Source organism: Carassius gibelio, chromosome B9 (genome assembly GCF_023724105.1).
Source record: "Carassius gibelio isolate Cgi1373 ecotype wild population from Czech Republic chromosome B9, carGib1.2-hapl.c, whole genome shotgun sequence".
Taxonomy (NCBI): Eukaryota; Metazoa; Chordata; class Actinopteri; order Cypriniformes; family Cyprinidae; genus Carassius; species Carassius gibelio.
In genome coordinates this window covers 19,219,685-19,244,990 of record NC_068404.1, presented here as the reverse complement: position 1 = coordinate 19,244,990, position 25,306 = coordinate 19,219,685, and the positions used below count along the sequence as shown (strand labels likewise).

General features: G+C 37.1%; 1 protein-coding gene across 3 annotated transcripts in view; it reads right to left on the bottom strand.

Moving 5' to 3' along the window:
- vangl1 (VANGL planar cell polarity protein 1) overlaps positions 1-21,622 on the bottom strand; it is a 31,188-nt gene extending 9,566 nt beyond the window's left edge. The window contains exons 1-4 of one of the 3 annotated variants that reach the window (XM_052565260.1): positions 21,458-21,622; positions 13,214-13,356; positions 11,367-11,582; positions 5,033-5,168 (exon numbers count right to left, since the gene is read on the bottom strand). In XM_052565260.1, coding sequence (XP_052421220.1) covers positions 5,033-5,168; positions 11,367-11,437 — 207 coding nt within the window. In that variant the 5' untranslated portion in view covers positions 11,438-11,582; positions 13,214-13,356; positions 21,458-21,622. Of the gene's footprint in view, positions 1-5,032; positions 5,169-11,366; positions 11,583-13,213; positions 13,357-19,949; positions 20,204-21,457 lie in introns of those variants that run through there. The other 2 variants (XM_052565258.1, XM_052565259.1) reach the window with 2 other exon arrangements.
- Positions 21,623-25,306: the final 3,684 nt, after the last annotated feature.

Genomic DNA, 25,306 nt, shown 5'->3' with positions numbered 1-25,306 from the left:
CATTTAACCCATTCAAGTGCACACACAGCAGTGAGAAGTGAAAATACACCCAGTGGGCAGCTATATATGCAGCACCCAGGGAGCAACTGGGGGCTCAGTGCCTTGCTCAAGGGCACTTCAGCCATGGATATTGATGGTGGAAGAGAGCACTGTTCACTCACTCTCCCCCACCTACAACTCCTGCCAGCACCGAGACTCAAACCAGCAACCTTCAGGTAACTAGTCCAAATCTCTAACCATTAGGCCAAAGCTACCCACAGCTAAACGTGCATCTCGTATGCATACTAAAGTCAACAGCATGCAAAACACACACAAAAAAACTTGTGGTATTGATACGCATTTGCCTGAGACCAGCTCAAAGAGACAATAAAATAAGGGTTAATAAATGATAACAGACTTTTCCTTTTTGGTTGAACTTACTCTTTAACCCAAGAACAACAATATTCTATTTTAAAAGTTTATTTCATTTTACTGCAGAATATTTCCACAAAGATTCTTATTTTAAACTAGGCCTTTGTTAATTTAATAACTCTTATGAGCTGTTCCTTTGTGACCAGAGGGCAGACTATTTTTGCAGCGATCTGATCTGTTCAATTTTGTCCACAGTCCCACACTGCTGAATGTGCTTCCCCCACTGAGAGAGACAAAGGAAGCACACATCACAGCTAATAGTGTGTGTTTGCATGTGTGTTAGTGTTCTGCTTGACTCGAGTACAGCCCATTTCCCTCTCACAGAGCCACAGTCTGAGCTGTACCACAGAAAGAAAAGCAGAAAGCCAGGGAGTGGTAAACAAGTGTGAGAAACTCCTACATCTCTCTCTTCTCCACCCTCCGTCCTATTCCACTCGTTTTTTCCTAAATAAACCTACATAGATATGTTTCTCATGTTCACAATTCCAAATGAAAATGAACATAATGACTATGGAAATGAATTACAGACATGACTAATAGCACAATGATTTAAAATAATATTCCGTAGTATCTTACAGCTTTCGACATGGTTTAACTTGATTTTGAATTAATTTGTATTGAACCCATGACATTCCTTTTAACAGAGGCTGGCTTTGAAAAGTTAGAAGCTGCATTAGATAAGGATTAATAACTCATTTTGACTCTGTGCTTTTAACTTCCGTGAGAAGCGAGATAAATCAAAGCGAGTGAGTTGGGGGAAAGGGGAGGAACTAAAATAGACATCTGTCATTGGTGATGACACTCTGATAGAGGCTAACAGAGTTCTGAAGTCTATGTTGTTGTTTTTTTTTTTTTTTTGAGTGGGTTTATTGTTAAATGCATGAAATAAGGTCTGTGATTAACACAAGTTAAAGACATTTTCATGTTTTACTGTATAAAAAATACCTCAGTAATACCCACTTGCCCTTTTTAAAAACGATTGCTTGTCTTGAAAAAGGTCACTTAAGAGGTTAAATGAGACGCTAAATGTTGGTGGTGTTCAAATCATATGACTTTGGTGTAGTTCGTAATTCGTATATAGTTTAAGCTTATATTTATCTTTTTTTCTGCCGATTATTTTGTTCATATTTTAACATTATCATGATGAACAAAATGTGTAAGAATCATAAACATTGTCACAGAACTTATTTTTGCAATACTCCAAAAGCCAATGGAACAATCCAATTTTTTTTTTATTTAACTTCAGGACTGACCCACAAAGATACATCATCACTGCAGCACTCTGTGGAGGTATTATATTATCAGACAACATCATCATGTGCCTGAAAAATACTGAAAAGAGTTAAAGACCAAAACAATGGATAAATCTATGTAGCCTTTGAAAGTCAGCCAATCAAATTACCAAGCCAGAGCTATCTGTTTTATAAATAAAACTGACTTTAGCAAGTAAGGCACACTCAAACAAGGGCACAACTTGCAAACATAAATATAGACCCTTTAGCTAGTAACATGTTTGCTATTCCAAGTCATTCTGTTCACTAACGTCTAAAGTTTCCTCACTGGAGAAAACATTCCAGAGGCCCGGGCTAAATGACAGGAAGACAAAAGAAGATCAGAGCCAACATGATGAAATGACTCAGGGAAGAATAGACCTGACAGCCGTTCAAGGGCATGGCATTAACCTTTTAGCGGTGCCAGGGGCTTTCCTCATTTTACTATGATATTTTTAACCAAATATACCAGTTTTGAAAGAAGTCTCTTAGGCTCATCAGTTTGATCAATTATTTGATCAAAAATACATACATTTTGTGAAAAATATAAACATTTGAAATAACTGTGGCTTATTTTAAGATATCTTAAAATGTATTTAATTCCTTTGAAGGCAAAGTTGAATTTTCAGAAACCCTTACTCACGTCTTCACCATCACATAATTTTTTTTTGAAAACATTTGTAATATGGTAATTTGCTGCTCAGCTATTATCAATTATCATTGATGCTCAGTTAATAATACTTCTTATTATTGTCAGTGTTTTTTTTTAAGGTTTATGCTGCTTTTTGTGGAAACAAACATCATTTTATTCAGTATTGATTTATATAATATAATGCACTAAAATCTAATCAATCAGAATTCTTCCAAAGTCTTTTCAAGCAGAAATGTACAGTATTTAAACACACACACTCAGACACACACTTGCACTAATGAATGTAGACAGACATGAGGACCTATAAAAACTTTGTGTGCTTTTTGCCCCTGAGGGAGAGCCAAGTAGGTCAGAATAACTGAGACCCAGTAGGAAGTACAAAGCAGCGTCCCTTCATACTGAGATGTATGTCACTCTTATTTTCCATATCTGCCTATACCACGAAACCCCCTCCTTAAACACACACACACACACACACACACACACACACACACGCACACACACTTTACCCTCATATTCTGTCATTACCTTTTTCATTGTCTCTCTGATAATATTCCAGCACAGTCATCTCATCTTCCCTGTAACCTGACTGTTTCCTGTAAATATGTGTTTTATATAACTCAAATGCAGCTACTGTATATGCCAGAATACAACCAATGATAATCAACATCATATATATATATATATATATATTAGGCCTGTTTCACACTGGGTTCATAGCAGCAATCAGTTTTTTTGCCCATAGAGTTTCACTTCTAAGCCTATTTTTCCACTTCTAAGTGTTCTAAGAGTGCAGCAGAAAATACATTAAAAACAATATAAACGCATTTTATTAGCACATTTTACATTATTGGCTTTTATAAAGAAACACAAAATAACAGAGTCATCTACTTGACATTTCACAAAAATACATATATCTGCCTTCATTATGTTTAAACACTGGCAGACACCCGAACACCGCAAATCAGTAAATCAGAGTCAATCCAAATAATTTAAAGAAGTTTATAGAATTGGGTTCAATTGAATATAAATTACTTTTTGAATGTAAATGTGATCCACCAAGCTCATAATCACATACTGTAATTCTCAATTACACACACCTAATACCAATTGTGGTTAACCCAAACTCCCTTTAGTTTCTGTATAAAGCTGAAGCTCTTTTATGCAGCAGAAATACAGTTAGTGTGAAAGCACAATGTGAGCCTGCTTTGGCAGTAAAGCTGCAGCACCGCTTGTGTGCTGTTTATGCATGCAGTGTGAAACAGCATGAACCACATCTGGGACTTGCTTTTTACAATGGAGTGCTAGCAGGCAAGCAGACTGGAGGCTTAAAAAAACACAAATGTGAAGCTTGTGATTTTGATAAAGGACTATGAACATGAATAATATTCATTAGTTAAGCTGTAAATGACTTATTTTCTTTGAGGTTCTTTGCTTTAATCTGTCAAAACACTGAGCACTTCACAAATGAGTTACTCTTGCAGCACATAACATTCAATAAATCTAATGCATTTTTCTATTTTCTGGAGCATGTCACTCTCTGAAATCCCTGTTATCCTCTTTACTCTGTTAACTATGAGCTGCGGTCAGGATGACGCCCTCACCCCATCACATAAAGTCTCATCACATACATTCTGCACAAATGCATATGCAGTGCAGCATTAAAAACAACAAGAATGTTTGTATTTGTGCATCTATACTGTATGTAAAGTATACAATGATAAGCATGTACAATTGGTTTACAATGTTGCAATGAGTGAAATAAGGATAAGTTTAAGGAAAAGATTTACTTAATATATATACACATATCATCACATATCATTAAAATATCATCTTACAGTTCAAAAGTTTGCGATCAGAAAGACTTTTTAATATTTATAATATTATAAACATAATAGTCTCTTATTCACAAAGGTTGCATATATTTGATCACAATACAATAAAACAGTAATATTGTGAAATATTACTACAATTTAAATAACTATTTTCTATGTTCTATGCATAGCACAATTTTCAGCAGTCACTACTCCAGTCTTCAGTGGCACATGATCTTACAGAAATCAGTAAAATATGATGATTTGTTCCTTAAAAAAAAAAAAAAAAAAAAAAAAATATATATATATATATATATATATATATATATATATATTATATGTTCCATCTTTTATGTTTTTTTCAGGATTATATGATGAATAAAAAGTTTACAAGATCATCATTTATTTAAAATAGAATCTGATCAACTAAATTATCAACATGCATTCTTTAAAAAAAAGTAATTTCTTTAAATAAACTCAACATTTTTGAATAGTAGTGTAATATTAATGTAATATTTGTTTTCTAAAAATATAATAGATATTTTATAAAATATTATTATTATATAGAATATCAATATTTTATATAATATTGAAAATATTATTAACTTAAATCTGGAGGCTGGTTTACATGTAAAACGCAACATGCTTCGATTTGCTAAAATATTTTAAATATTAAAAAATGTATTTCAATATGTCTGTTTCATTTTTCTTTAGCCAAACGTCACAGCCCCCAGCTCCCAGCCCTCTGTTGCTTTACCTTAATCCTCATCCGTCTGTATAGAGTGTTTTCTGAGAAAGTGTTTTATTCAAGCAACTCAAAGGTTCAGTTTCTCTGGAGTACATTTACATCAGTGGCCCTCAAATCTCTTCAGTGTCTGACTCACCTGGGCATCTGTGGGGGCGGAGCTCTGATCCGGCTGCTGTGGCTGAGCTGATGATGCACTGATGGTGACATTTTTGTCCGAGCGGCTGCTGCTGTCTCGGCTGTGTGATTTGTGCCGATCCCTGCTGCTACGTTCACTGCACGAGAGAGACACACACAGCGATGGAGGTGAGGGAAACGCTGTCGCCATGGCGATGGGAGCGGGAAAACACACTCAGACTAATGACAGGATAACCACCATCATCATTCTCCCTCTTCATCCTCTCGCTGACATGCACTGGCTTCCTCTAGCACTGTCTCGCACATGCCCTAGCTGGAGCATCTGGTGCAAACTGGGTTAGATGCAGTGAGCTGTGACGACCCTAATCCAAACACAGCATTCTCTCTCTCTCTCTCTTTTTATCTCTCGCTCAGTCTTTTTAGTCATCGTAGCCAATGCCTGGCAAGCCTTAGAACAAAACAAAACAGATAAACAAACAAATACAAGCACTACTGCACACACACACTCAAACACACATACTATCAAACAGCATCAGACATCTCGCTCTGAGTAATTATTGACATCAGCAAATAACTACAGATCAGAGCTCATAGAAGAGGCTCATGAAACCTTCAAGATTTGAAGACTGTTTGTGTGGAAGAATGAGCCAAAATCACACGTAGAGGAGGCGTCTCGAAGCTGTCATTAACAACAAAGGCTTTTTTATGAAGTATTAAATGCATTTCAGTAAGTGGGTTCAATAGTTTTTCCTTGAATAATTCCATTTTATTTCACAGAACTTAATTTATGTATTTAGTTGCACTTAGTAAGTACTAGCAAGCATTGTTTTTTGTATGCAGTCCACGACCCTGTCAGTGTCAGTGGTCTTGTTTTTCCCCCGTTTTCCTTATTTGGTCTTTCCTGTTTCGGTCCTTGTTGTGTTTATTCTTTTCCAGCTGTGTTTGATTATTTCGTTTATTTGCTCCCAGGTGTGTCCCATTTGTGTCTGTATATTTATAGTGTGTTCTGCCCCTTATTTACCATTCGCTGTTAAAAGTAATTTCTGAGTTCTTGAGTTAGTATCCCTTGGTTCATTGAATTAAACGTCTTCTAAGGTGCTGTGCTTACCCTTCGTGATTATATTAAAATTGAATGGTACAATGAGACAGTCTAGTAAGTGTGCATGGCTACGTCACATATGTTCTCGCCCTCACCGTCACTGCACAAAAACAGTAATAAAACTTAGTTTTGTTAAAATACTTTGTATTACAAATCTTTATATTATTTTGCTTTCTATTCATGCAATGCAATGAATCACAGTCGTCTAGTCTCCCTGGCTGTGGCTTAAATTATTGGCAGTTTAGCATTTAGATAACGTCTATCCTTTCATGTCTGAAAACATTGTTTTTGTCTTACATTGCATAATAAATTCAGACAAGCTCAGTACTGACTTGTTTTCCATCATTTTCCATTTTCATGAAATGGGTACAAAGCATTGTGGGTGACTGAAGGTCGTGGAGGAAGCATCCCAGAAATCCTTCAAATTCAGCTGAATGAAGGACACAAAACGAAGGCTGCCTACCAAGGATCCTTGTTAAAATCAAAATGTGCAACTGTGTTATTTAATGAACTAACAGTTTTTTCTTTTAAATAAAGATTAATAACTACAGTAGCAGATGTAGCTATGGCTCATTATTAATTGTAAATGCATTAACTATGGTTAACTAATGAGATCTATCGTAAAGTGTTACTTATTGGTCTTTATAATTCTTTTATCCTTTAATCTTTGTGAATTTTGTGAACTTTGTGAATTTTACTTTATACATTTTTTTGTGTATTACTTTATTGTATATAACTGCTCAGTTCTTTCTGTTATAAGAAAAAAAGTTATTAAACCTGTTATAGTTTATGACAACATAGTTTTTGCAACTAAATTTCAATACAGTGATAATACCGTATACCGTGATAAAAGCATTAGCAATTAATGACAACATTAACATTTCATACAGTCATATGCCCAGAAGGTACATGTTTTGATCAATCCCAATTTGAATACCACCCTTATGTTTTTAAAACACTTCCTTTTCTTTTACAGTAAGTCATCACATATGTCAAGCCTCTGTTGCTTTACTCTAATCCTGGAAAGCCTGGGCAGAGCGGGAACCCTGGCTACTCTGGGATTTGTGTTATATTATAGAAGATGTCTACTGCTGAGTCACAGAGACAAAACAGCTGCTCCAACATACAGCAAAGTACAAGGTTATAATTTGTAGATAGACAATTGATATAGTGAGAGTCAATATAATAATATTCATTAAAATTAATTTAATCTTAACAATATATTTTAAGTAAATAAGTAAATAAATAACGAAATTTTCTAGAACTAGCTTTTTTTTTCTTTTTTTCTGCTGAAGTGGATTTAAAACACAATCACATCTTCAACTGCTGCACCACGCCACATTCTCTCATTCTTCTTTCTTTCATTACTGTCTTAAAATATCTAAATGGCCTTCAGAATACATATTTTCTTTGCTCTTAACAGTGCTAAAGTTCTTGGCACTGAATTAAAAACACTTTTCTTTTATTGGTCGGATGAAATATGCTAATTTTTTGAGATAGGAATTTTGGGTTTTCATGAGCTGTATGCCAAAATCATCAGTATTAAAACAATAAAAGATCTGAAATATTTCACTTGGTGTGCAATGAATCTAAAATATATGAACGTTTAATTTTTATCATTACATTATGGAAAATAATGAACTTTTATCACAATAAGCTAATTTTTTGAGAAGGATATATATATGTGTGTATATATATATATATATATATATATATATATATGTGTGTTGGAGTTTACCCCGGTGAACGAGAGGGTCGCTTCCCTGCGGCTTCGAGTCGGGGATAGGTCTCTCACTGTCGTTTGTGCCTACGGCCCGAACGGCAGTGCGGACTACCCGGCCTTCTTGGGGTCTCTGGGAAGGGTGCTGGAAAGTGCTCTGACTGGAGACTCCGTCGTTCTACTGGGGGACTTCAACGCTCACGTGGGCAGTGACAGTGACACCTGGAGGGGCGTGATTGGGAGGAACGGCCCCCCTGACCTGAACCCGAGCGGTGTTCTGTTATTGGATTTCTGTGCTAACCACGGTTTGTCCATAACAAACACCATGTTCAAGCATAAGGGTGTCCATCAGTGCACGTGGCACCAGGACACCCTAGGCCGGAGGTCGATGATCGACTTTGTGGTCGTGTCATCAGACCTTCGGCCATATGTCTTGGACACTCGGGTGAAGAGAGGGGCGGAGCTGTCAACTGATCACCACCTGGTGGTGAGTTGGATCCGATGGCGGAGGAGGAAGCTGGACAGACTCGGCAGACCCAAACGTACTGTGAGGGTCTGTTGGGAACGTTTGGCCGAGCCCCCTGTCAGAGAGATCTTCAACTCCCATCTCCGGCAGAGCTTCGACCGGATCCCGAGGGAGTCTGAAGATATTGAGTCCGAGTGGAATACTTCGAGGATCTCCTCAATCCCACCGACTTGTGTTCCGTTGAGGAAGCAGTGGCTGGGGACTCGGAGGAGCACTCGTCCATCACCCGGGCTGAAGTCATCGAGGTAGTTAAAAAGCTCCTCGGTGGCAAGGCACCGGGGGTGGATGAGATCCGCCCAGAGTACCTCAAGTCTCTGGATGTTGTGGGGCTGTCTTGGCTGACACGCCTCTGCAACAGTACCTCTGGACTGGCAGACCGGGGTGGTGGTCCCTCTTTTCAAGAAGGGGGACCGGAGAGTGTGTTCCAACTATAGGGGGATCACACTTCTCAGCCTCCCTGGGAAAGTCTATGCCAAGGTACTGGAGAGGAGAATTCGGCCGATAGTGGAACCTCGGATTCGGTAGGAACAGTGTGGTTTTCGTCCTGGTCGTGGAACACTGGACCATCTCTTCATGGGAGTTTGCCCAACCAGTCCACATGTGTTTTGTGGACTTGGAGAAGGCATTCGACCGTGTTCCTCGCGACATCCTGTGGAGGGTGCTCCGGGAGTATGGGGTCGGCGGCTCCCTACTTAGGGCTGTTCGGTCGCTGTACGACCGGAGCAAGAGCTTGGTTCGCATTGCCGGCAGTAAGTCAGACCTGTTCCCGGTGGATGTTGGACTCCGGCAGGGCTGCCCTTTGTCACCGGTTCTGTTCATAATTTTTATGGACAGAATTTCTAGGAGCAGCCAAGGGCCGGAGAGTGTCCGGTTTGGGGACCATACGATTTCGTCGCTGCTTTTTGCAGATGATGTTGTCGTGTTGGCCTCCTCAGACCAGGACCTTCAGCGTGCACTGGGACGGTTTGCAGCCGAGTGTGAATCGGCTGGGATGAGAATCAGCACCTCCAAGTCCGAGGCCATGGTTCTCAGTCGGAAAAGGGTGGATTGCCCACTTCAGGTTGGTGGAGAGTTCCTGCCTCAAGTGGTGGAGTTCAGGTATCTTGGGGTCTTGTTCACGAGTGAGGGAAGGATGGAACGTGAGATTGACAGACGGATCGGTGCAGCTTCTGCAGTAATACGGTCGCTGTACCGGTCTGTCGTGGTGAAGAAGGAGCTGAGCTGTAAGGCAAAGCTCTCGATTTACCGGTCAATCTACGTTCCTACTCTCACCTATGGTCATGAGCTGTGGGTCATGTTCCAGGCACGTCTCACCGGGAGGAGGCCCCGGGGAAGACCTAGGACACGCTGGAGGGACTATGTCTCCCGGCTGGCCTGGGAACGTCTCGGGGTCCCCCCGGAAGAGCTGGAAGAAGTGGCTAGGGAGAGGGAAGTCTGGGCGTCTCTGCTTAGACTGTTGCCCCCGCGACCCGGCCCCGGATAAGCGGAAGATGATGGATGGATGGATATATATATATATATATATATATATATATATATATATATATATATATATATATATATATATATATATTAAATGCAATCAATGAATAAAACAACAAAGCCCCTTTTCCCAGCAGTGCAGATCTACTCATTTCTGTGTGTATTCCAGTATTCTAAATACCCAGCAGCAAGCATGGGATTGTAATTAGAAGTTACATAAACTGGGTGTTGATGCTGAATGGGAGAGGCAGTGTGATAGCCCCTGGTGAAACATTGAGGTGTCCGTCCCCACCCAGACATTATAAATGTATGTAAATGTAATCTGCAGTTCAACTTCATTTTAAAATTGGAAGAAAGAAATAGCAGAGCCTGTCCACTGATCCAAGGGAAACTAGATGAGTGTATGCTAACAATTGTAGATACAGACAGAAAGAGGTGGTGTGTGAACAATGTTAGTTAATATTTAAATTAACATTGTTTTAACTTTCATTAGCACATCTTTTAGAGACATGTTTTGCTTTTTCCATGTGTAGAAAAAGTTAAACTAGACTAAGTACTGAACACACACAATTATGGTAAAATATGGAGAATTACAGGATAGGATTCATAACCTAATTCATCCAACAACAAAAAAAATTTTACTTAACATAATACAAATGGAAAGAAACAGAGATGAAGTGAAAAACAGCAGGAAGTTTGACAGCCAAACAGAGAGAGGACATTCATTTGTGGCTTTCTCAGTGAAGACTCATACATTCTCTGCTTTCATTCTGGAATTCCTCAGGCCTGTTTGGGCCTTTCACTGGAGATTTTATAGGAAACCAAACAATAGCGGCGCTCAATAAATAACGCCCTAATTACAGTAGGTGGGGTCAACACAGTCTAATAGCTTTCAAGTGTATATCAGTACGTTCTGACAAGGAGAGCTGGAATAATATGTTGGAAATCTCTGGATCATATCACAGCAGTTGATAATCCAGACCAAATCTGTGATCATGAGTAGAAAGTGTCATTCAAGCACAAACAATTAAATACAATAAGAAACTACTTAAACAGCAGCAATGGAAAGGAAACGAAAATGATGTAGAGATGAAAAAGCATGTTGACAACAAATGCAATATTGGTCATGTAGTCATCAAACTTAAAAAAAAAAAAAAAACATAAAAAAAGAATTAAAAAAACACTAAAAATTTATCTCAAAAATACTGAGTGAACCTTTAAAAAAGAACATTTCTTTAATGACACTGATTACCTTTTAAGAGTAATAATTCTAAATGTATATTCTCAAATATTCTCAATAATTTAATCTGAAAGTAATTAAACACATCCCGTCACTAATGAGCAACAGAATTTCACAGAATAATTGAAGCTCTAAATAAATGCAAAATCTTTTCATAGTGAAAACATTAATTTTCTGCATGAATAAGTGTGAGGAAATCTGAGAAAATCCTCAGGAGAGAGATATGGTGTACTGTACATGTATGTGCTCAGGCAGTTCAGCCCTTTACCTCTGTTTGTTTGACCCCCGTGACCTGTTGGAGTGGTGGGAATAACCAGAGTGGATGGAATCTGTGTCCATTGTGTCTGTCCGTGCTGTGACTGGTTTAACACAGCGGAGGGAGGAATGCAGAGACAGTTAAAGTGCTGACGATGATCTGGACATACATGAAGCTTCGCAAGATGACAGACTCGTTTCTAGGGGCTTCCTGTTATCAAACATGAACCTAAAAGAGAGAGAAAGAAAGACAAACACAGTCGTTTAAAAGGTTTAGGGCTATTTCATGTCAGTATAAAATAACTGCAATACAGTGCAGTAGTCCAAAAAAGGCATGTGTTCAATTCCCAGGGAAAGCAAGAACTGATAAAAATGTGTCGCTTTGGATAAAGCATCTACTAAATGCATAAATGTAAATGTACACAGCTTTTCTCCAATACACTGACAACAAATGCAGGACCAGCATCAAGAGTTCACTGCAGCGATGCCTAAAGCACTGTAAAGCACCTCTGCTGGCAAGATCAATGTGCATCTGTTTCATTATTACTCAACTTCAGCCAGTACAGAAGATAATGTAATAAATGTAGTTTGCTTGCCTTCCGCTTCCTCCTTCCTAGTTCGAATATATCTGCCGGTGATAATTTATTAAAGAACGGAAGGTATGATCCTTAGGATATCAACTGTACTTCACTATCAGTACTCAACTATTCCTTTTCATCACTATGCCCACAGAGCCCTCTCACTTCAGCTGTTGTGGAACCTATTTTTCTTCGCTTTTTGGCCCCCAGGTCTCCACCTTCAGAGAATTCTGCCTGCTTTTAGTTTCATGGTGTCACTTTAAATTTGATCTTTCAAAAAATTTGTTCTTTGCACTTTCCCACAGCATTTAAACACATTAAGACTAAGCTTGCTAGCTAGTTATAGTTTTCTTCGCTGCTAAAACTTGAATGACATGCCAGATTGCAGGACCAAAGCGGTATTCGGATTGGTTGGTTATTAAGCACCCAGAATAGGGCATATCAAAGTGATGTGACTCATAAGCCCTGGACAATAACATAAAGAGTTTAGAAAAAAAAATGTCTTTGAACTGTCAACTGTCACAAAGAGTCATATGAGGCTAGCGAGCAGTATCAGGCTTTATTCTGAGACTTCTAGCACAGACCTTGTGCATTGATTTATCCGCTCATAAATTACTAATTTGGAATGCACTCACGCTCTAGTGCCACCTGTCATCTCAAAGCAAGCAACCAACACATCAACACACTCACAAAGCACACTCACAAATACACACCTTTAAGAGGATTTACAGGTCTAAAAATTAGATCACAGCATGGGCAAATTTATTCCATCACAAGTCACTCGTATTAAACCATGATGGAATTAAATTCTGCAATATACTTTCTGCCTCTCATTCCCTGCCACATTCACAGAAGGTTTGGGTGCCTCACTTAATTAATTAATTGGTGGCAAACTATTTTGTAGATTAAATTATATTAAAAATAATAAATAATAATAATTTCTGTTTTGTTCAAAAAATGGGATTTTAAAAGTCTTTCTTTTTGCGATTCACAAGGAACTTACATATACCACATATACATAACAATTGCTCAAACTAAAATTGCATTTATTCCCTCTGACAGCAAATATTCACTCTAGCTGCAAATATTTGTATTCTTAAAAACTTTTCAAAAATTATGACCCATCAACCTCAATAAATGTTATGTAGGTATTCAAACCATTCTTTAGAAATCACAAGAATGATATTAACATCCCGCACTCTGAAAAAAACATACAAACATGTTTTGAACTTGTGGTTATTTAGAACCAATTGCTGGTTTATCTAAGAATACTGGTAAATACCTGCATGTTCTTGATCAGCGTGTGGTATGTGAGTTTGCCAAGATAGCACTGACCACTTTCAAGTCTTAATTTCTCTTATCAATGGGAGAAATCTGACCTGGACAAGCACACATAGCATTCCTCTGGGGTTACCTCATAGTGCCCTGAAAACACACACACACACACAAAAAGAATTCCTCTAAAGTTACTCCATGTACACTCATATGCACTCACAGAGTGTATCATGTTAGGGAGGCCGGGGGCTTAGTATTTTTATGATATTATACACTATCATAAAGGAGACGACAGCTATTACTGCCAAACGTTTAATAACATCAGACAGATTTCACTCTTCTTATCTCAGTTTTGGCACTGTGTGTCAATCCATTACTATTCTGGAGACAATTTAGAGGTTGTTGCATATTTTACAGGGCAGCACAGGCCAAATAAATCTCTTTGTTGAAGCAGGAATGCAAGGTTTGATAGACTTTGATATGTGATCTGTCTAGATGAACTGTCTAGAGGCGGTTGAAAACTGAAATCTGTTTACAAAATTCATTCCATTAATGCAAATACACAGATTCCCAATTCAGAGTGAATAGTTTTCTAATCTTACCAGGCTTTCTCTGTGGACTTTAATCAGTTTTCAGAGTTCTGACAGAAAATAAATAGGAAAAATAGTTTTTATTAAAATTCAAAAATATATAAAGATTTAAAACTTTTATTTTAGATCCTGTGTGTATCATATATCCATGTTCACCATACACATTAGAATAGTATTTATCTGTATGCATACAGAAAAACTGCACGTTGATTTGAGAAAATAAAATCTCTCTGCTATTTGTTAATATAGGGATAACTCAACCAAAATCTAAATTCTGGCATCATTTGGTCACAGTCATATTGTTCCAAACCTCTCTGACAGTTGGAACATATGCATATTTTGAAAAGTGTTTTTCTCTTCATACAATGAAAGCCAACAGGGTTTGATATTGTTTAGGACTCCACTAACTTTCACTAATCTCAAATAAAAATTTTTGTAGATCTGGGTCTTGGCTAACAGTCTCAGACTGCAGTCTATTTCTAAATTATGGGGATAATTACAGATGGACATAATATCTTTGCATTTCATTCAAAATAATTTTATGTCTTGAACAGCTACTTGGTCCCTTTTCAAATCAGCTTAGTGTTGGACGTGAATGCTGCAATACCTGTAGACGTTAACACACACACACACGTGTGTAGAATGTATAAGTTAACACTGACCTTAAATTTCAGTCTTTTTGTCACGCATTGGCCTCAGAATACTTGACAGAGTATGAGCCATATCTGCGATACTCTTGTGTCTTCTGAAAGCTCCACATTAACTATAATTTTCTTGGAAATGAGCAACCAGTGCTTTTTTTATTGACCCTTTTGCGTTGCACTGAAGAAAGGATGTCAGTAACAGGAAACAGTGGCTTATTTTAACATGAGCTGATGGACAGTTGTTATTAGAGCATATAGTCAGAATGTAGTGCTAACTGGAGCAGGAGAGTCCCTGGAGGCTTTTACATTTAGCCATCAAAACTCAGATTTTCACAGCCATTACACCTACAAAGCTAAGACACATGAACACACACATCATTTGACAGAGAGGCCCACTCAGCCAAAGAAGCCTTTAACATATGTTCAAAGTGCTGAGTAATGCATATCATATACACTCATGTAGAAACACACATGCACAAGCAAGACTTTCATATTTGACTTGCCCTTGGTGCAGTCATGGATGATCAAAGACAGAACAATAAAATTTCTTCACCTACTAAACAAGAATACAACACAGGCAGATAGACTGAATCAGAGAGCAGAAAGAACAAGAGCAGAGGGGGAAGGGACAGGGAGAGTGAAAGGAACAGAATGGGGAAAGATAAAAAAAAAGAATGAGCAACCATAATGTATAAAAGCATGCACACATGAACAGATCATGAACGGTCATATCTTAAAAACAGTAAATATATGTGCATGTGTTTGTATAAATGCAGGTATCGTATTCATTATATTTAACTAATATATTTTTCATGTAATAGTAAAATTGTTTAAAAACATATACTAACATATGATTTTTTATATTTTCATTATTATAGAATTTCCTTCTCTCTATAATAAAATCGTAAAATAGGTATAATGTAAAAATGTGTATAAAATTATATCTTCATGTCATTAAGTCATGTAAAATGTTACAAATATTATGGTTAATTGTATACATATACTGGTCTACCCTTTATTTATACACTTATTATTTATATATTAATATGCACTAATGGTATTGCTAAGATAGTCTTCAATTTAATATTGCACTGTTCAAACAATATCCCAAATGACTGCAGATATAGTGCTCATATATTGGTCACACGGGTTTGATTCTAGCCTGCAATATATCCTAATGACATTCCTTACTTTTCATGATAATTTACTGATATTATTTTTATTTATGTCAAGTAAAAATGCAAAAACTCCAAGATAAATCAATAAATATTACACAATTATCAGCTTCTCTGCTTTGCCGTGTCTTCAATTCACCCTGGCTCTTTTCCAAGACTACCACAGCATTTTCATAGAAGTTTTTCAAATCACAAATAGGTAAACAGCGTATGTGTGTGTGTGTGTGTTTGTGTGTGTGTGTCTGCATTATTCCAAAATGGACAGAGGAAGAGAGAATGACAGCGAGTTACAGTGCAACAGAAAAATTGCATTACAGAGCCTTGCTCTCTTTAATCTGGGTGTTGAGGCCTGATGGAAATTAAATAATTGTGTCAGAAACATTGGTAGCTCTATATTAAGCCAAGACAATCCAGCCCCATACAGAACACTATCATGAACTCTCTCTTTCTCCAGCTGTGCAGTGGAGTGGAGTCCATATCTAAAGAGCAGATGTGGAAAAACCACCATACACACACCCACAAACAAAAACATCACAAACGCTTCTGTACAAAAAACAAAAAACAAAGTGTATTCCTTATTTACTAGACGGGCTTTCAATCCTTAAGTGTTTCATTCACGTGCTAGAGAAACAGCTACAAGGCACTCTTGAAGTATTTCAAGTATAAAATTGTTCATATAACTGCCTATAAAGGCCTCTGATGCCCACCATTTCCCCCATCGCTCTACATCTCACAATAAAAACACCATAAGCTTATGTGGTTAGCATAGTGATTGCAGCCAGGGCCAGCACATGAGCTTTACTGACAGATTTTATAGCAAGGCCTCCCAGCAGTTTTACTGTAATAAGGGTTGTTACACCCCTTTCCCTGGGTGCTGGCTGCCTAAGGAAGCCTTTGCTAGAAGGCAAGGGATACTAGTGTTAATGTACTAAGATACTATGTTTTGAAAGGTCTATATGTTGTGATAGACAGAATAAGATACTATGAAATTAAAACAAAAAGTGTGTGTTATAGTTTCTGAATGTCTCACCATTTCCAGCGTTTGCCATTTTGTGTTCTTCCATGGAATGTTTTTTTTTTAACAGTGATACAGGGTTTTATTTAAGCAAAAATAAAACACTAAAGTATTAAACATTAATCATAAGAAAGATCTAATTTTCAAGACATGCATAGAGCGTTTTGAATGTGTGTGTAGCAATAGAAAGGCCGTTTATAAATACATTACAGTTACCCAAACAACAATGCGGGAGCCTTGTTCCTTTGTGATGTTCTTGAGATAAAGTTTAGTGTTATTTTAGCGCATGAGAGCGTAAAACTTTTAGATAGGTCAATGCATAATTCATGTGCTGTCAGATATAAAATGCAAGAGTTGTACTGACATATTAAAAGCCAGCGTTTGCAAGTCGGTTGTTTTCTGGTGTGCAAAAGACATAAAATATCTGCTTTACAAGAAAGATTGTCTCATTACTTATTTCTAGTGAGGAGAAACATGCACGCTTCCACTGTTTATCAGTCAAAACCACACAGCATACAATACATACTGTAGCTGAGGTGCACATGCTCTGGTAAAATACCTGTTTTCTGATGTTTTTTTTCTTTCTTTTTTTTAGTTTTCATAATTCAATCTTCCATGAAAAGCAAGGCATCTTACAGAGAGTCCAAAAAAAATTATATAGCCTACATTATCTGGCAGTAGTTTCCTAAATAGACCAAGAAGCACAAGAAACTAGTCCATGTGAACAGTATGATGGACACAATCTCATTCATGTTGTACAAGCCAACAGATGGAACATATTATTGTAAAATGTGGTCCTTAACAATTCACAGCAAGTTAGGACACATGTATATTAAGAAACTGTAAGTTTATGTCCAATAAAATTAATTCATCTAACCTTAATTTTGAAGATATGCTCTATGCGACTATACAATGACCTTACTACATACTTGCATTTACTAGGCTACAGAAGAGTCAGAGAGGAAGTCAAGAATGTGAAGTCAGCCAGAAATCCTCATTAGCAGGGCCGGCCCGTGGCATAGGCGACATAGATATAGTTTTTTTTCTCTGCAAAACCACCGTGTGCCATTTTTGATCTATCGTGTGCTCGTACACCCATATATTAAAGGGACACTGAGTAGGAATTACTCCCATCTAGTGGTGAAATTGTATTTTGCATTCAAACTAATTTTGCTCTCCAGCGCCTCGCTTTTTCAAATGCGCGTTGCATCTACGGTAGGCGATATGTACCAAAAAGCTTTGACAGGATGTATTCTAATAGCACTTCGTCGAGTTTTCCTTCAGGTGAACAGGTGTGTTATTTCAAACAAACTGCAACATGACAACTAACAAACGAATGTTACATTATGAATTACTGACTGTGGAAAACATGAAATATTGTAATTAGTAGTTATGTCTAATTTATTCGTTATATTTTCTGAATTATATGCATTGTTAGATATAAAAAAAATATTATAATATAGACTGTAACACTGACTTACCTGTCGAGAAGAAAACTGGCCACTTCAGCGTCTCTTTTGAAATCTTTATCAAGCATTAGCTCTTTCCACCTAGAAAAAGCTTCCCCGACATTAACTCTTGTTTTCTGTAATCTACGGTCATGTTTCCTTTTACGGTCTATTTTTGACTGTTTTGGTTTTCTTCTCCTGTGGCGCGGCATATGTATGGTCCATAATAAGAATGCAATCCAGACTTTTAAACTTGCCGGTGCAGTTTCAAGCGCCTCTCACTGCTCTGCACCTGCGTTTCTGGCTCTGACCGAAAACGCGCTGTGGAAACGCGTTGGCTTAGTACTTTTTGTCCCTCTCTGCTATTATAGTTTTGCAAGATGGCGGAACTACATGGAAGCCTCCGTCAACCTACCCGTCCCATGTATATAAAGATAATAAATTCTTCATTTACAAGGATTAGTTTAAACATTGGCATAGGTATTTGTACACCATTGAGGGCATATTTATGAATAAAAATATTGATTTTAGATAATAAAATACCTAAAAAGTTACTTATTGTCCCTTTAAGCAAATACTGACAATTAAAATATTAGTACTGAGCGATCATCAAACTGATAAAAATAATGTTAGAATCAAATAAAATTGACAGACGAAAAATCAGATTCAACAACATTTCATGTTGGACTAATTTAAACACTTTCTGCGTCGATATGACTTAATTATAATACATCATCATAATGCTTGAATTATACATGGCGCACAAATAGTTTTGACATTTGTGTGGTCTGAAAGGAACATTTCTAAAACAATTTTGAAAAAATTACATTTTGTTAGAGAGTTTGACTCCTAACACTAGGGTTGTGGGTTCAAATCTCGGGCCGGCAATACCACGACTGAGGTGTCCTTGAGCAAGGCACTGAACCCCCAACTGCTCCCCGGGTGATGCATCATAAATGGCTGCCCACTGCTCCGTGTGTGTGTGTGTTCACTGCTCTGTGTGTGTGCACTTTGGATGGGTTAAATGCAGAGCACGAATTCTGAGTATGGGTCACCATACTTGGCTGAATTTCACTTTCATAGCCTTTTTAGAACATCTTAACATCTTAACTTTTAGAAATCTCTAAGTATGCTATTTTTCACTATATGCACTAAATGAAATGAAATGGGTATGCTAATTAGATTAACTAGCTAGCTTGCTGGCTAACACCTATACATTTCAATACGTAGCCTTTATTTTGTTGCCTTTGTTGTCTGTTAGACTATTTGAGGCATTCCATATTTCTCATATTACTTTTTGTTGTAATAAGTACTTGTCACTGTAGGCATAGTTGTGGGTTGCATTTCTCTGTTTGGGAGTATAGCTCATCTGGTTTCTTAGATATTTTAACAGATTCAATCAGAAAATACTTACAAATGTAAGTAATGTAACAAATTTAAGTAATGTTTTTTCTTTGGCAATTATTTGTTGATTTATTTTGTAATTACATTTTTGTGTTACTCTTCAGGTGACAATAAGACACATTTCTTTATTTATTATCGCTAATTATTTGCTACTTGTTTAAGTTTATACTTATATTTATTTTATGTTATGTTTTATTATAGTGAAGGTTTTTTTTATAGGTGAGGTGGTCTAAAGTCTCACCTAGGGCACCGACAGAGCCTGGGCCGGCCCTGATCATTAGGATAAGAGGATGTATGGAAAAGAAGAGAAAAAATATTCCCCAAATAGCCTTTTTAAAGATAATCAAGATGATGGTACCCCGCCCCCCACCACCACCACCTTAATTATTGTCATGAATGATTATGTATAAACAAAAGAAAGACAACTAGTCAATGATGATTAAAATGAAACATAAGCATCCATTTACCCTCTGACTGCATCAAATCCAACGCAATGTGAAAACGCACAAATGATCTGTCATTCCTGCAAACCGTCCGTTGTTTCCATGCGGACCACGTAGCTATTCAAAACAAAAAAGATCCGCGTTGACATTGAACATGTCCGTTTCTGTTTGCAATAATGCGAGAGCAACCCCCTCAGCCAAAGAGCAGTCTGTGAGGAAAGAAATGGGAACCGCAAGAGGTCTTAAATTGCGTGTAGCTCATGGGCGTAAATGATAGCGTTGGGAAGACCGGTTCATTCTAGAATCGATTCGTTCGGATCTCTCATATTAATCGTCAAGGCGATTTACCAATTCGTTTCATTGCTCATAGTGCTTCTAAAGCCCTAGCGCGATGTTTACGAGTTTTTTGTAGATAAATACATATTTGGCTAAATGCTGTTTATATTGCTGTGTTTGCCAACAAATTATATACATAATGATGTTTTTGTTTGCCAGTAATTTTGTTGTAGCCAAACTTTAATGGTAGTGTTATGTGAAAATAAATATTCTAAATAAATGAAACAATAAATAGATAAAATATTAGAAAATGTTATAAACATTAAAATAATAAGAAACGGTAAAAAGTTTTGATTGTATAAAAAAGAAAAGAAAAGAAGAATAAAATAAATAATGGAGAAAGGTGTCACTTATCTGTTGATAATATATTTTATAGTAATACATTCCATATTAGCCCTTTTTCCTTAACATTTAAAACATGCTAAAAATGTAGGCTAATAAAATTATATGAATATGGACTAATATATGTTTTACAATGGTCACTCCATTTAAAAAATATATTATATTACTTTACCCATGGGTTACCCATTACGCAGTTGTAAGCTATAGTTAGTTCCTTCTTTATGAAATGTTCTGTCAGTGAATTCCTTTGCTCTGCTGCTTCGAGAACTGAATCATTAAAACGAACCGGCTCAAAAGAATGATTCTATTGCGAATCGGACATCTAGGCATGGTTACACCACCCAAGTCAATGGAATGCCAACCATGTGCTTTAAAGAGGGGCATCACTGCCTCTAATACATCCGATAAACACATCAGCAAATAAATAAAGATGCACTCTACGTGGTGCGCGCATGATCCACCCAGCAGCATTTCTGAAGGCGACTCGATGTCACAAGACACGAGATTAATGGAGTCGTAAAGAAAATCTGTTGTTTTTCAACCAGTTTATGGACATATTACATAAAATGTATCTAAACATTGTGTTATCACAATGTCATTGCATTATAAATTACGGCTTCTTGGACGTCTCGCCAGGAAGCATCAATAATGATTTTCGTTGTAACCCTGTCATAAAGACTAGAATCAATACTCTAGGAGCTGCAATGACTTTAATCTGTCATTTTACAGACAGCAGCTGGGCGTGAGAACTTTAACAACATGCGTGTATCCCAGGGTCTTCCAAGGTGTTCACTTGTATTTAGATCAATGCAGTGAGCACAAAAGAACAGACAATATGTACAGAAGAAACTTACCCGGCGGCTACGCCAACATCCCCGATAAAATGATCTGATGATCAATACTGTAACCAAATTTATCCACTATCAGGTATTGCGACCAATCTGACGGCAGTAATGGAAGTATCCTTTACAGGCGGAGTACACAGGAGATGCACCTCGGCAGAGGATGTGGAGTGACCGACTGAGCCTCATTACAGTGTGCTGCGCTAGGGGGAGTTATCGCCTCTAATAAGACTTGTGCGTGTGTGTGTGTGTGTGTGTGCGTGTGTGTGTGTGTGTGTGAATATGAACACTTTGGCAATGCAAAGAACATTTCACCATGCAAATAAAGCAATATGAATCTGAATCACCAGTTGCTAAATAATGTATGCATTGGAGAGGATTTTTCCTGATTTCAGTAAAGGCTTTTTTTCGATCCCCTATAGCTACTTATGCTGTTTATATCATTCCGCCAGTAGGTGGAGAAAAGTTACTGTCTTTAAACGTGAGTAACTGAATCATTCATTCAAGTCCTTCGTTCAAACACACGTCCTAATTTAGAAACACATCAAATGACCTTCGTTTTGAGTGAGTCAGTGGATCATGCAATGAATCGGTTAGTTAAAAAACAGTGATTCATTTAGGAACTATAGCTAACTGTGTTTTGTTCTGAGAAATATGGTTGGGTAGGGCAGTTGTGTCAAGGGTACTCTATATTAATTGTTTGTTAAAACTAAAAGCAAAAGGCAAAATCATAATTGTTGGTTCATGGCCTATATACAAATAAACTCGCAGCAATAGCACACAATTGGATATGTATTACAGTTTTTCTCAGTCGCTTTGGTGCATTTTTCAAAACAGAAATGAAATTCTCATAACTACTTGTACAACCTCCACATCATTTAGTCATTTATACACATCATAAAACCAGTTTCTCATTCTTTTGAACAAGTTGCGATTGCTTTTGTACATTCATGCAATTGATTATGCACATTTATCTCCGGTTTCCTACATTATCAGTTGCTAATGTCATGTTGCTCAAAATGTATTATATAGTTTTCTGTGCATTAGTCTTACCCCTCAAAACATCTAGTCTTTAGTTCATCGTATAAGTCATTAAATGCAAAATGGTTAATCTAGTTGTCATAAACTGCCAAGCACACTTTTTATTTTTATTTTTACACATTATTATTAGACTTTTGTCCATTTGGCTTGAATTGTGCAAGTGAATCTTGACTAATGAAGAAAATGTAGATGATAAACCAATGATAAACCATTTCTCTGAAATAGCTCAAAGGTTCATCTCATGAATCTTCAGTATAAAGCTTACTGTAGACAGAGGACAACACAAAAGTTACAAATTCTGACAATTTACTTATTTTCATCTTTGTGTCCATATTTCTTTTTCCTTTTCTATATCACAATGACATTGTAAAGGTTGTTGTTGTTGTTTTTTTTTGTTTTTGTTTTTTGGTCAGACTATGTAAAAGTGTAACTGGGAATTCTATCCAGTCTCTTTCAGTCAATATCCCACATACAGTAATGTGTAAATGTGTACGTTTGAAATGGATATATGGCATACATAAGCATATGGCATATTGTTCAATACAGAGGTTTACATCAGAACATCCTTCCAGAGTACACTGTTATATTGACAATATGACTAAGCAATTTGACTGTCTTATCCATAAACTATGACACAAGGACTTGTCATTCTGATGGCACTGACATGTTCATTGACACAGATATTTATTTTTGAGAGATGAACTAAGGATTTTGAGCAAGCGACTGGCTTTTGCAGGTAATCCATGGTGTTTTGCTATTTGTACGAGTTGTTTTGAGAATTGCACTTACTGTTTTGCAAATCTCAAGAATGATTCGAGAAATGTACCAAAGCGACTGAGAAAAACTGTAATCAGGTCAAATCTTGTCCATGTCTTTTGCCTGTCTCTCTTTCTCTCTGTTTTTACATCTTTCTGTCTGTAGTTTTTACCGACTTCCTGATGATTGCATCCAGCTATCATACTCCATAAAACTGATGAAGCGAGAGAAATGCAGAGAGAGCCATTAAATATAGCTCCATCCCCCACATATTCTCTCGACTGCTCATGCCACTTAAAGCTTTCCTTCAGTGTTCACTCACAATAGTTGCCAAAATAATGTTGTTGGGACTGATGGTCCAGAATCTCAGAAAATAATCAGAAAATTATCAAATATAGGCTGTACATTAATATTAGAATGTCTGCAAATACACATAACCTACTTTAGAATTGTGCATTGCTTATAGGCCTGTGTCTGTGTAATAGTGTTATCTTGGATAACTGTGTCTGCTAAATGACTAATATATGTGAGGACTGACAAGTTGACTTGTACTGAGAACCTTTAGAGTGATATCTAAACAATTCATTTTCTCTTTTTCAATTGTATTTGCTTTTTGATTGATAAACTTCAATGCCGCGCCTCCTATTTCCCAGTCAGAAACAGCCTTTTAAATCAGTCCTTGCAATATTTTGTGCTGTTCATGTAAAACGTTTTAGAAAAAGCATCTGTTTGACATTCTTTTTTTACACTCTCACAAAAAAGGTACAAAAGCTGTCACTGGGGCAGTACCTTTCAAAAAGGACACTTTTGCTTTTTTAATTAATGACCCAGAAGTAGTGTACTATCTTAATTACTTCTTTGTCATTTTGTGTTTCTTAACTTTTTTTCACTGAAGAAAAAGTGTACTCTTTTTAAAACCTAGCCTATTACTTCTCATTATTGACCAATAGGGGGCAGCAAAGTTTTGTTATACATTATTTCACTTTTGGAAGCGAGACTTCTATAACTTCTAAGCAATTTGAAACAAAATCACTGTAGTTGATTGATGACAAATAAAGTTAAAATGTAAAACTAATAATATGTGATGTATGTATCTTAATTTGCTATCGTTACCATTTTACAGGCCTACCAGATAAATGAAGTGACACTGGGTTTGTCCACTAAGAAGCACTAGCGAGCAGCTTCCGATAGGTGGCATTTGTGTGTGTGTGTGTGTGTGTGTGTGTGTGTGTGTGTGTTTTTCTTTTCTTTTTTTAATCCTGTGGATTGAACCACTGACTGCATTACTGCACATTTTGTATATCTCCAGTAGCCTATTATCTGATCCAGTGGCTCCCAATCCTGGTCCTGTGTGTCAGAGAAGAGAGACAACAAACGTGCAGTGTTGGGGGTTCTCCAGTTTTGAAAAAAATAAATAAATAAATAATAACAATAATAATACAACTTTAAATTCACTCCGTTAATACAATAAATAAATAAATAAAAATCACTTGATATATTTTATTCTCAAACGCAATAGCGTTCGTACATTTACCAAATAGTTAATGTTACAAAAAAATAACTTTATTGTGTTTGAAAGTCTATTTATTTTTTCTTCAAAATCTCTTACAATAAACCCTGCAACCTAGTCTGTTTGATCCTGTGCAAATATCCAAAAGAAGGTTACAAATCTGTAATCTTCAATGCATGCGTCAACAAATTCATGCGCTGACTATGTCAGTGTGTCATTGTGTGATGAAAATCTGATCATTGTATGTCTGACGCGTGCACAGATGGTCCGGCAGTGCGCGCGCAGCCGGGTCGCATTGTTCTGAGTGTGACACTTTCTATGCGCTAGTTAATGAGAACAGACTGACTCTAGTTTTCCCCTCTAAGCGGTTTTTTCTATTCTTTTCTTTATAAACCCCCTTAATGTCGTCTTCCTCTCATCCGTCCGTTTCCATCTGGCCACAAATAATTTAACCAAACTGACAGATTGACCCGGGATAGACAGACAGACAGACTGATAGAAAGACAGACAGACAGACAGACAGACAGACAGATAGACAGATAGACAGATAGACA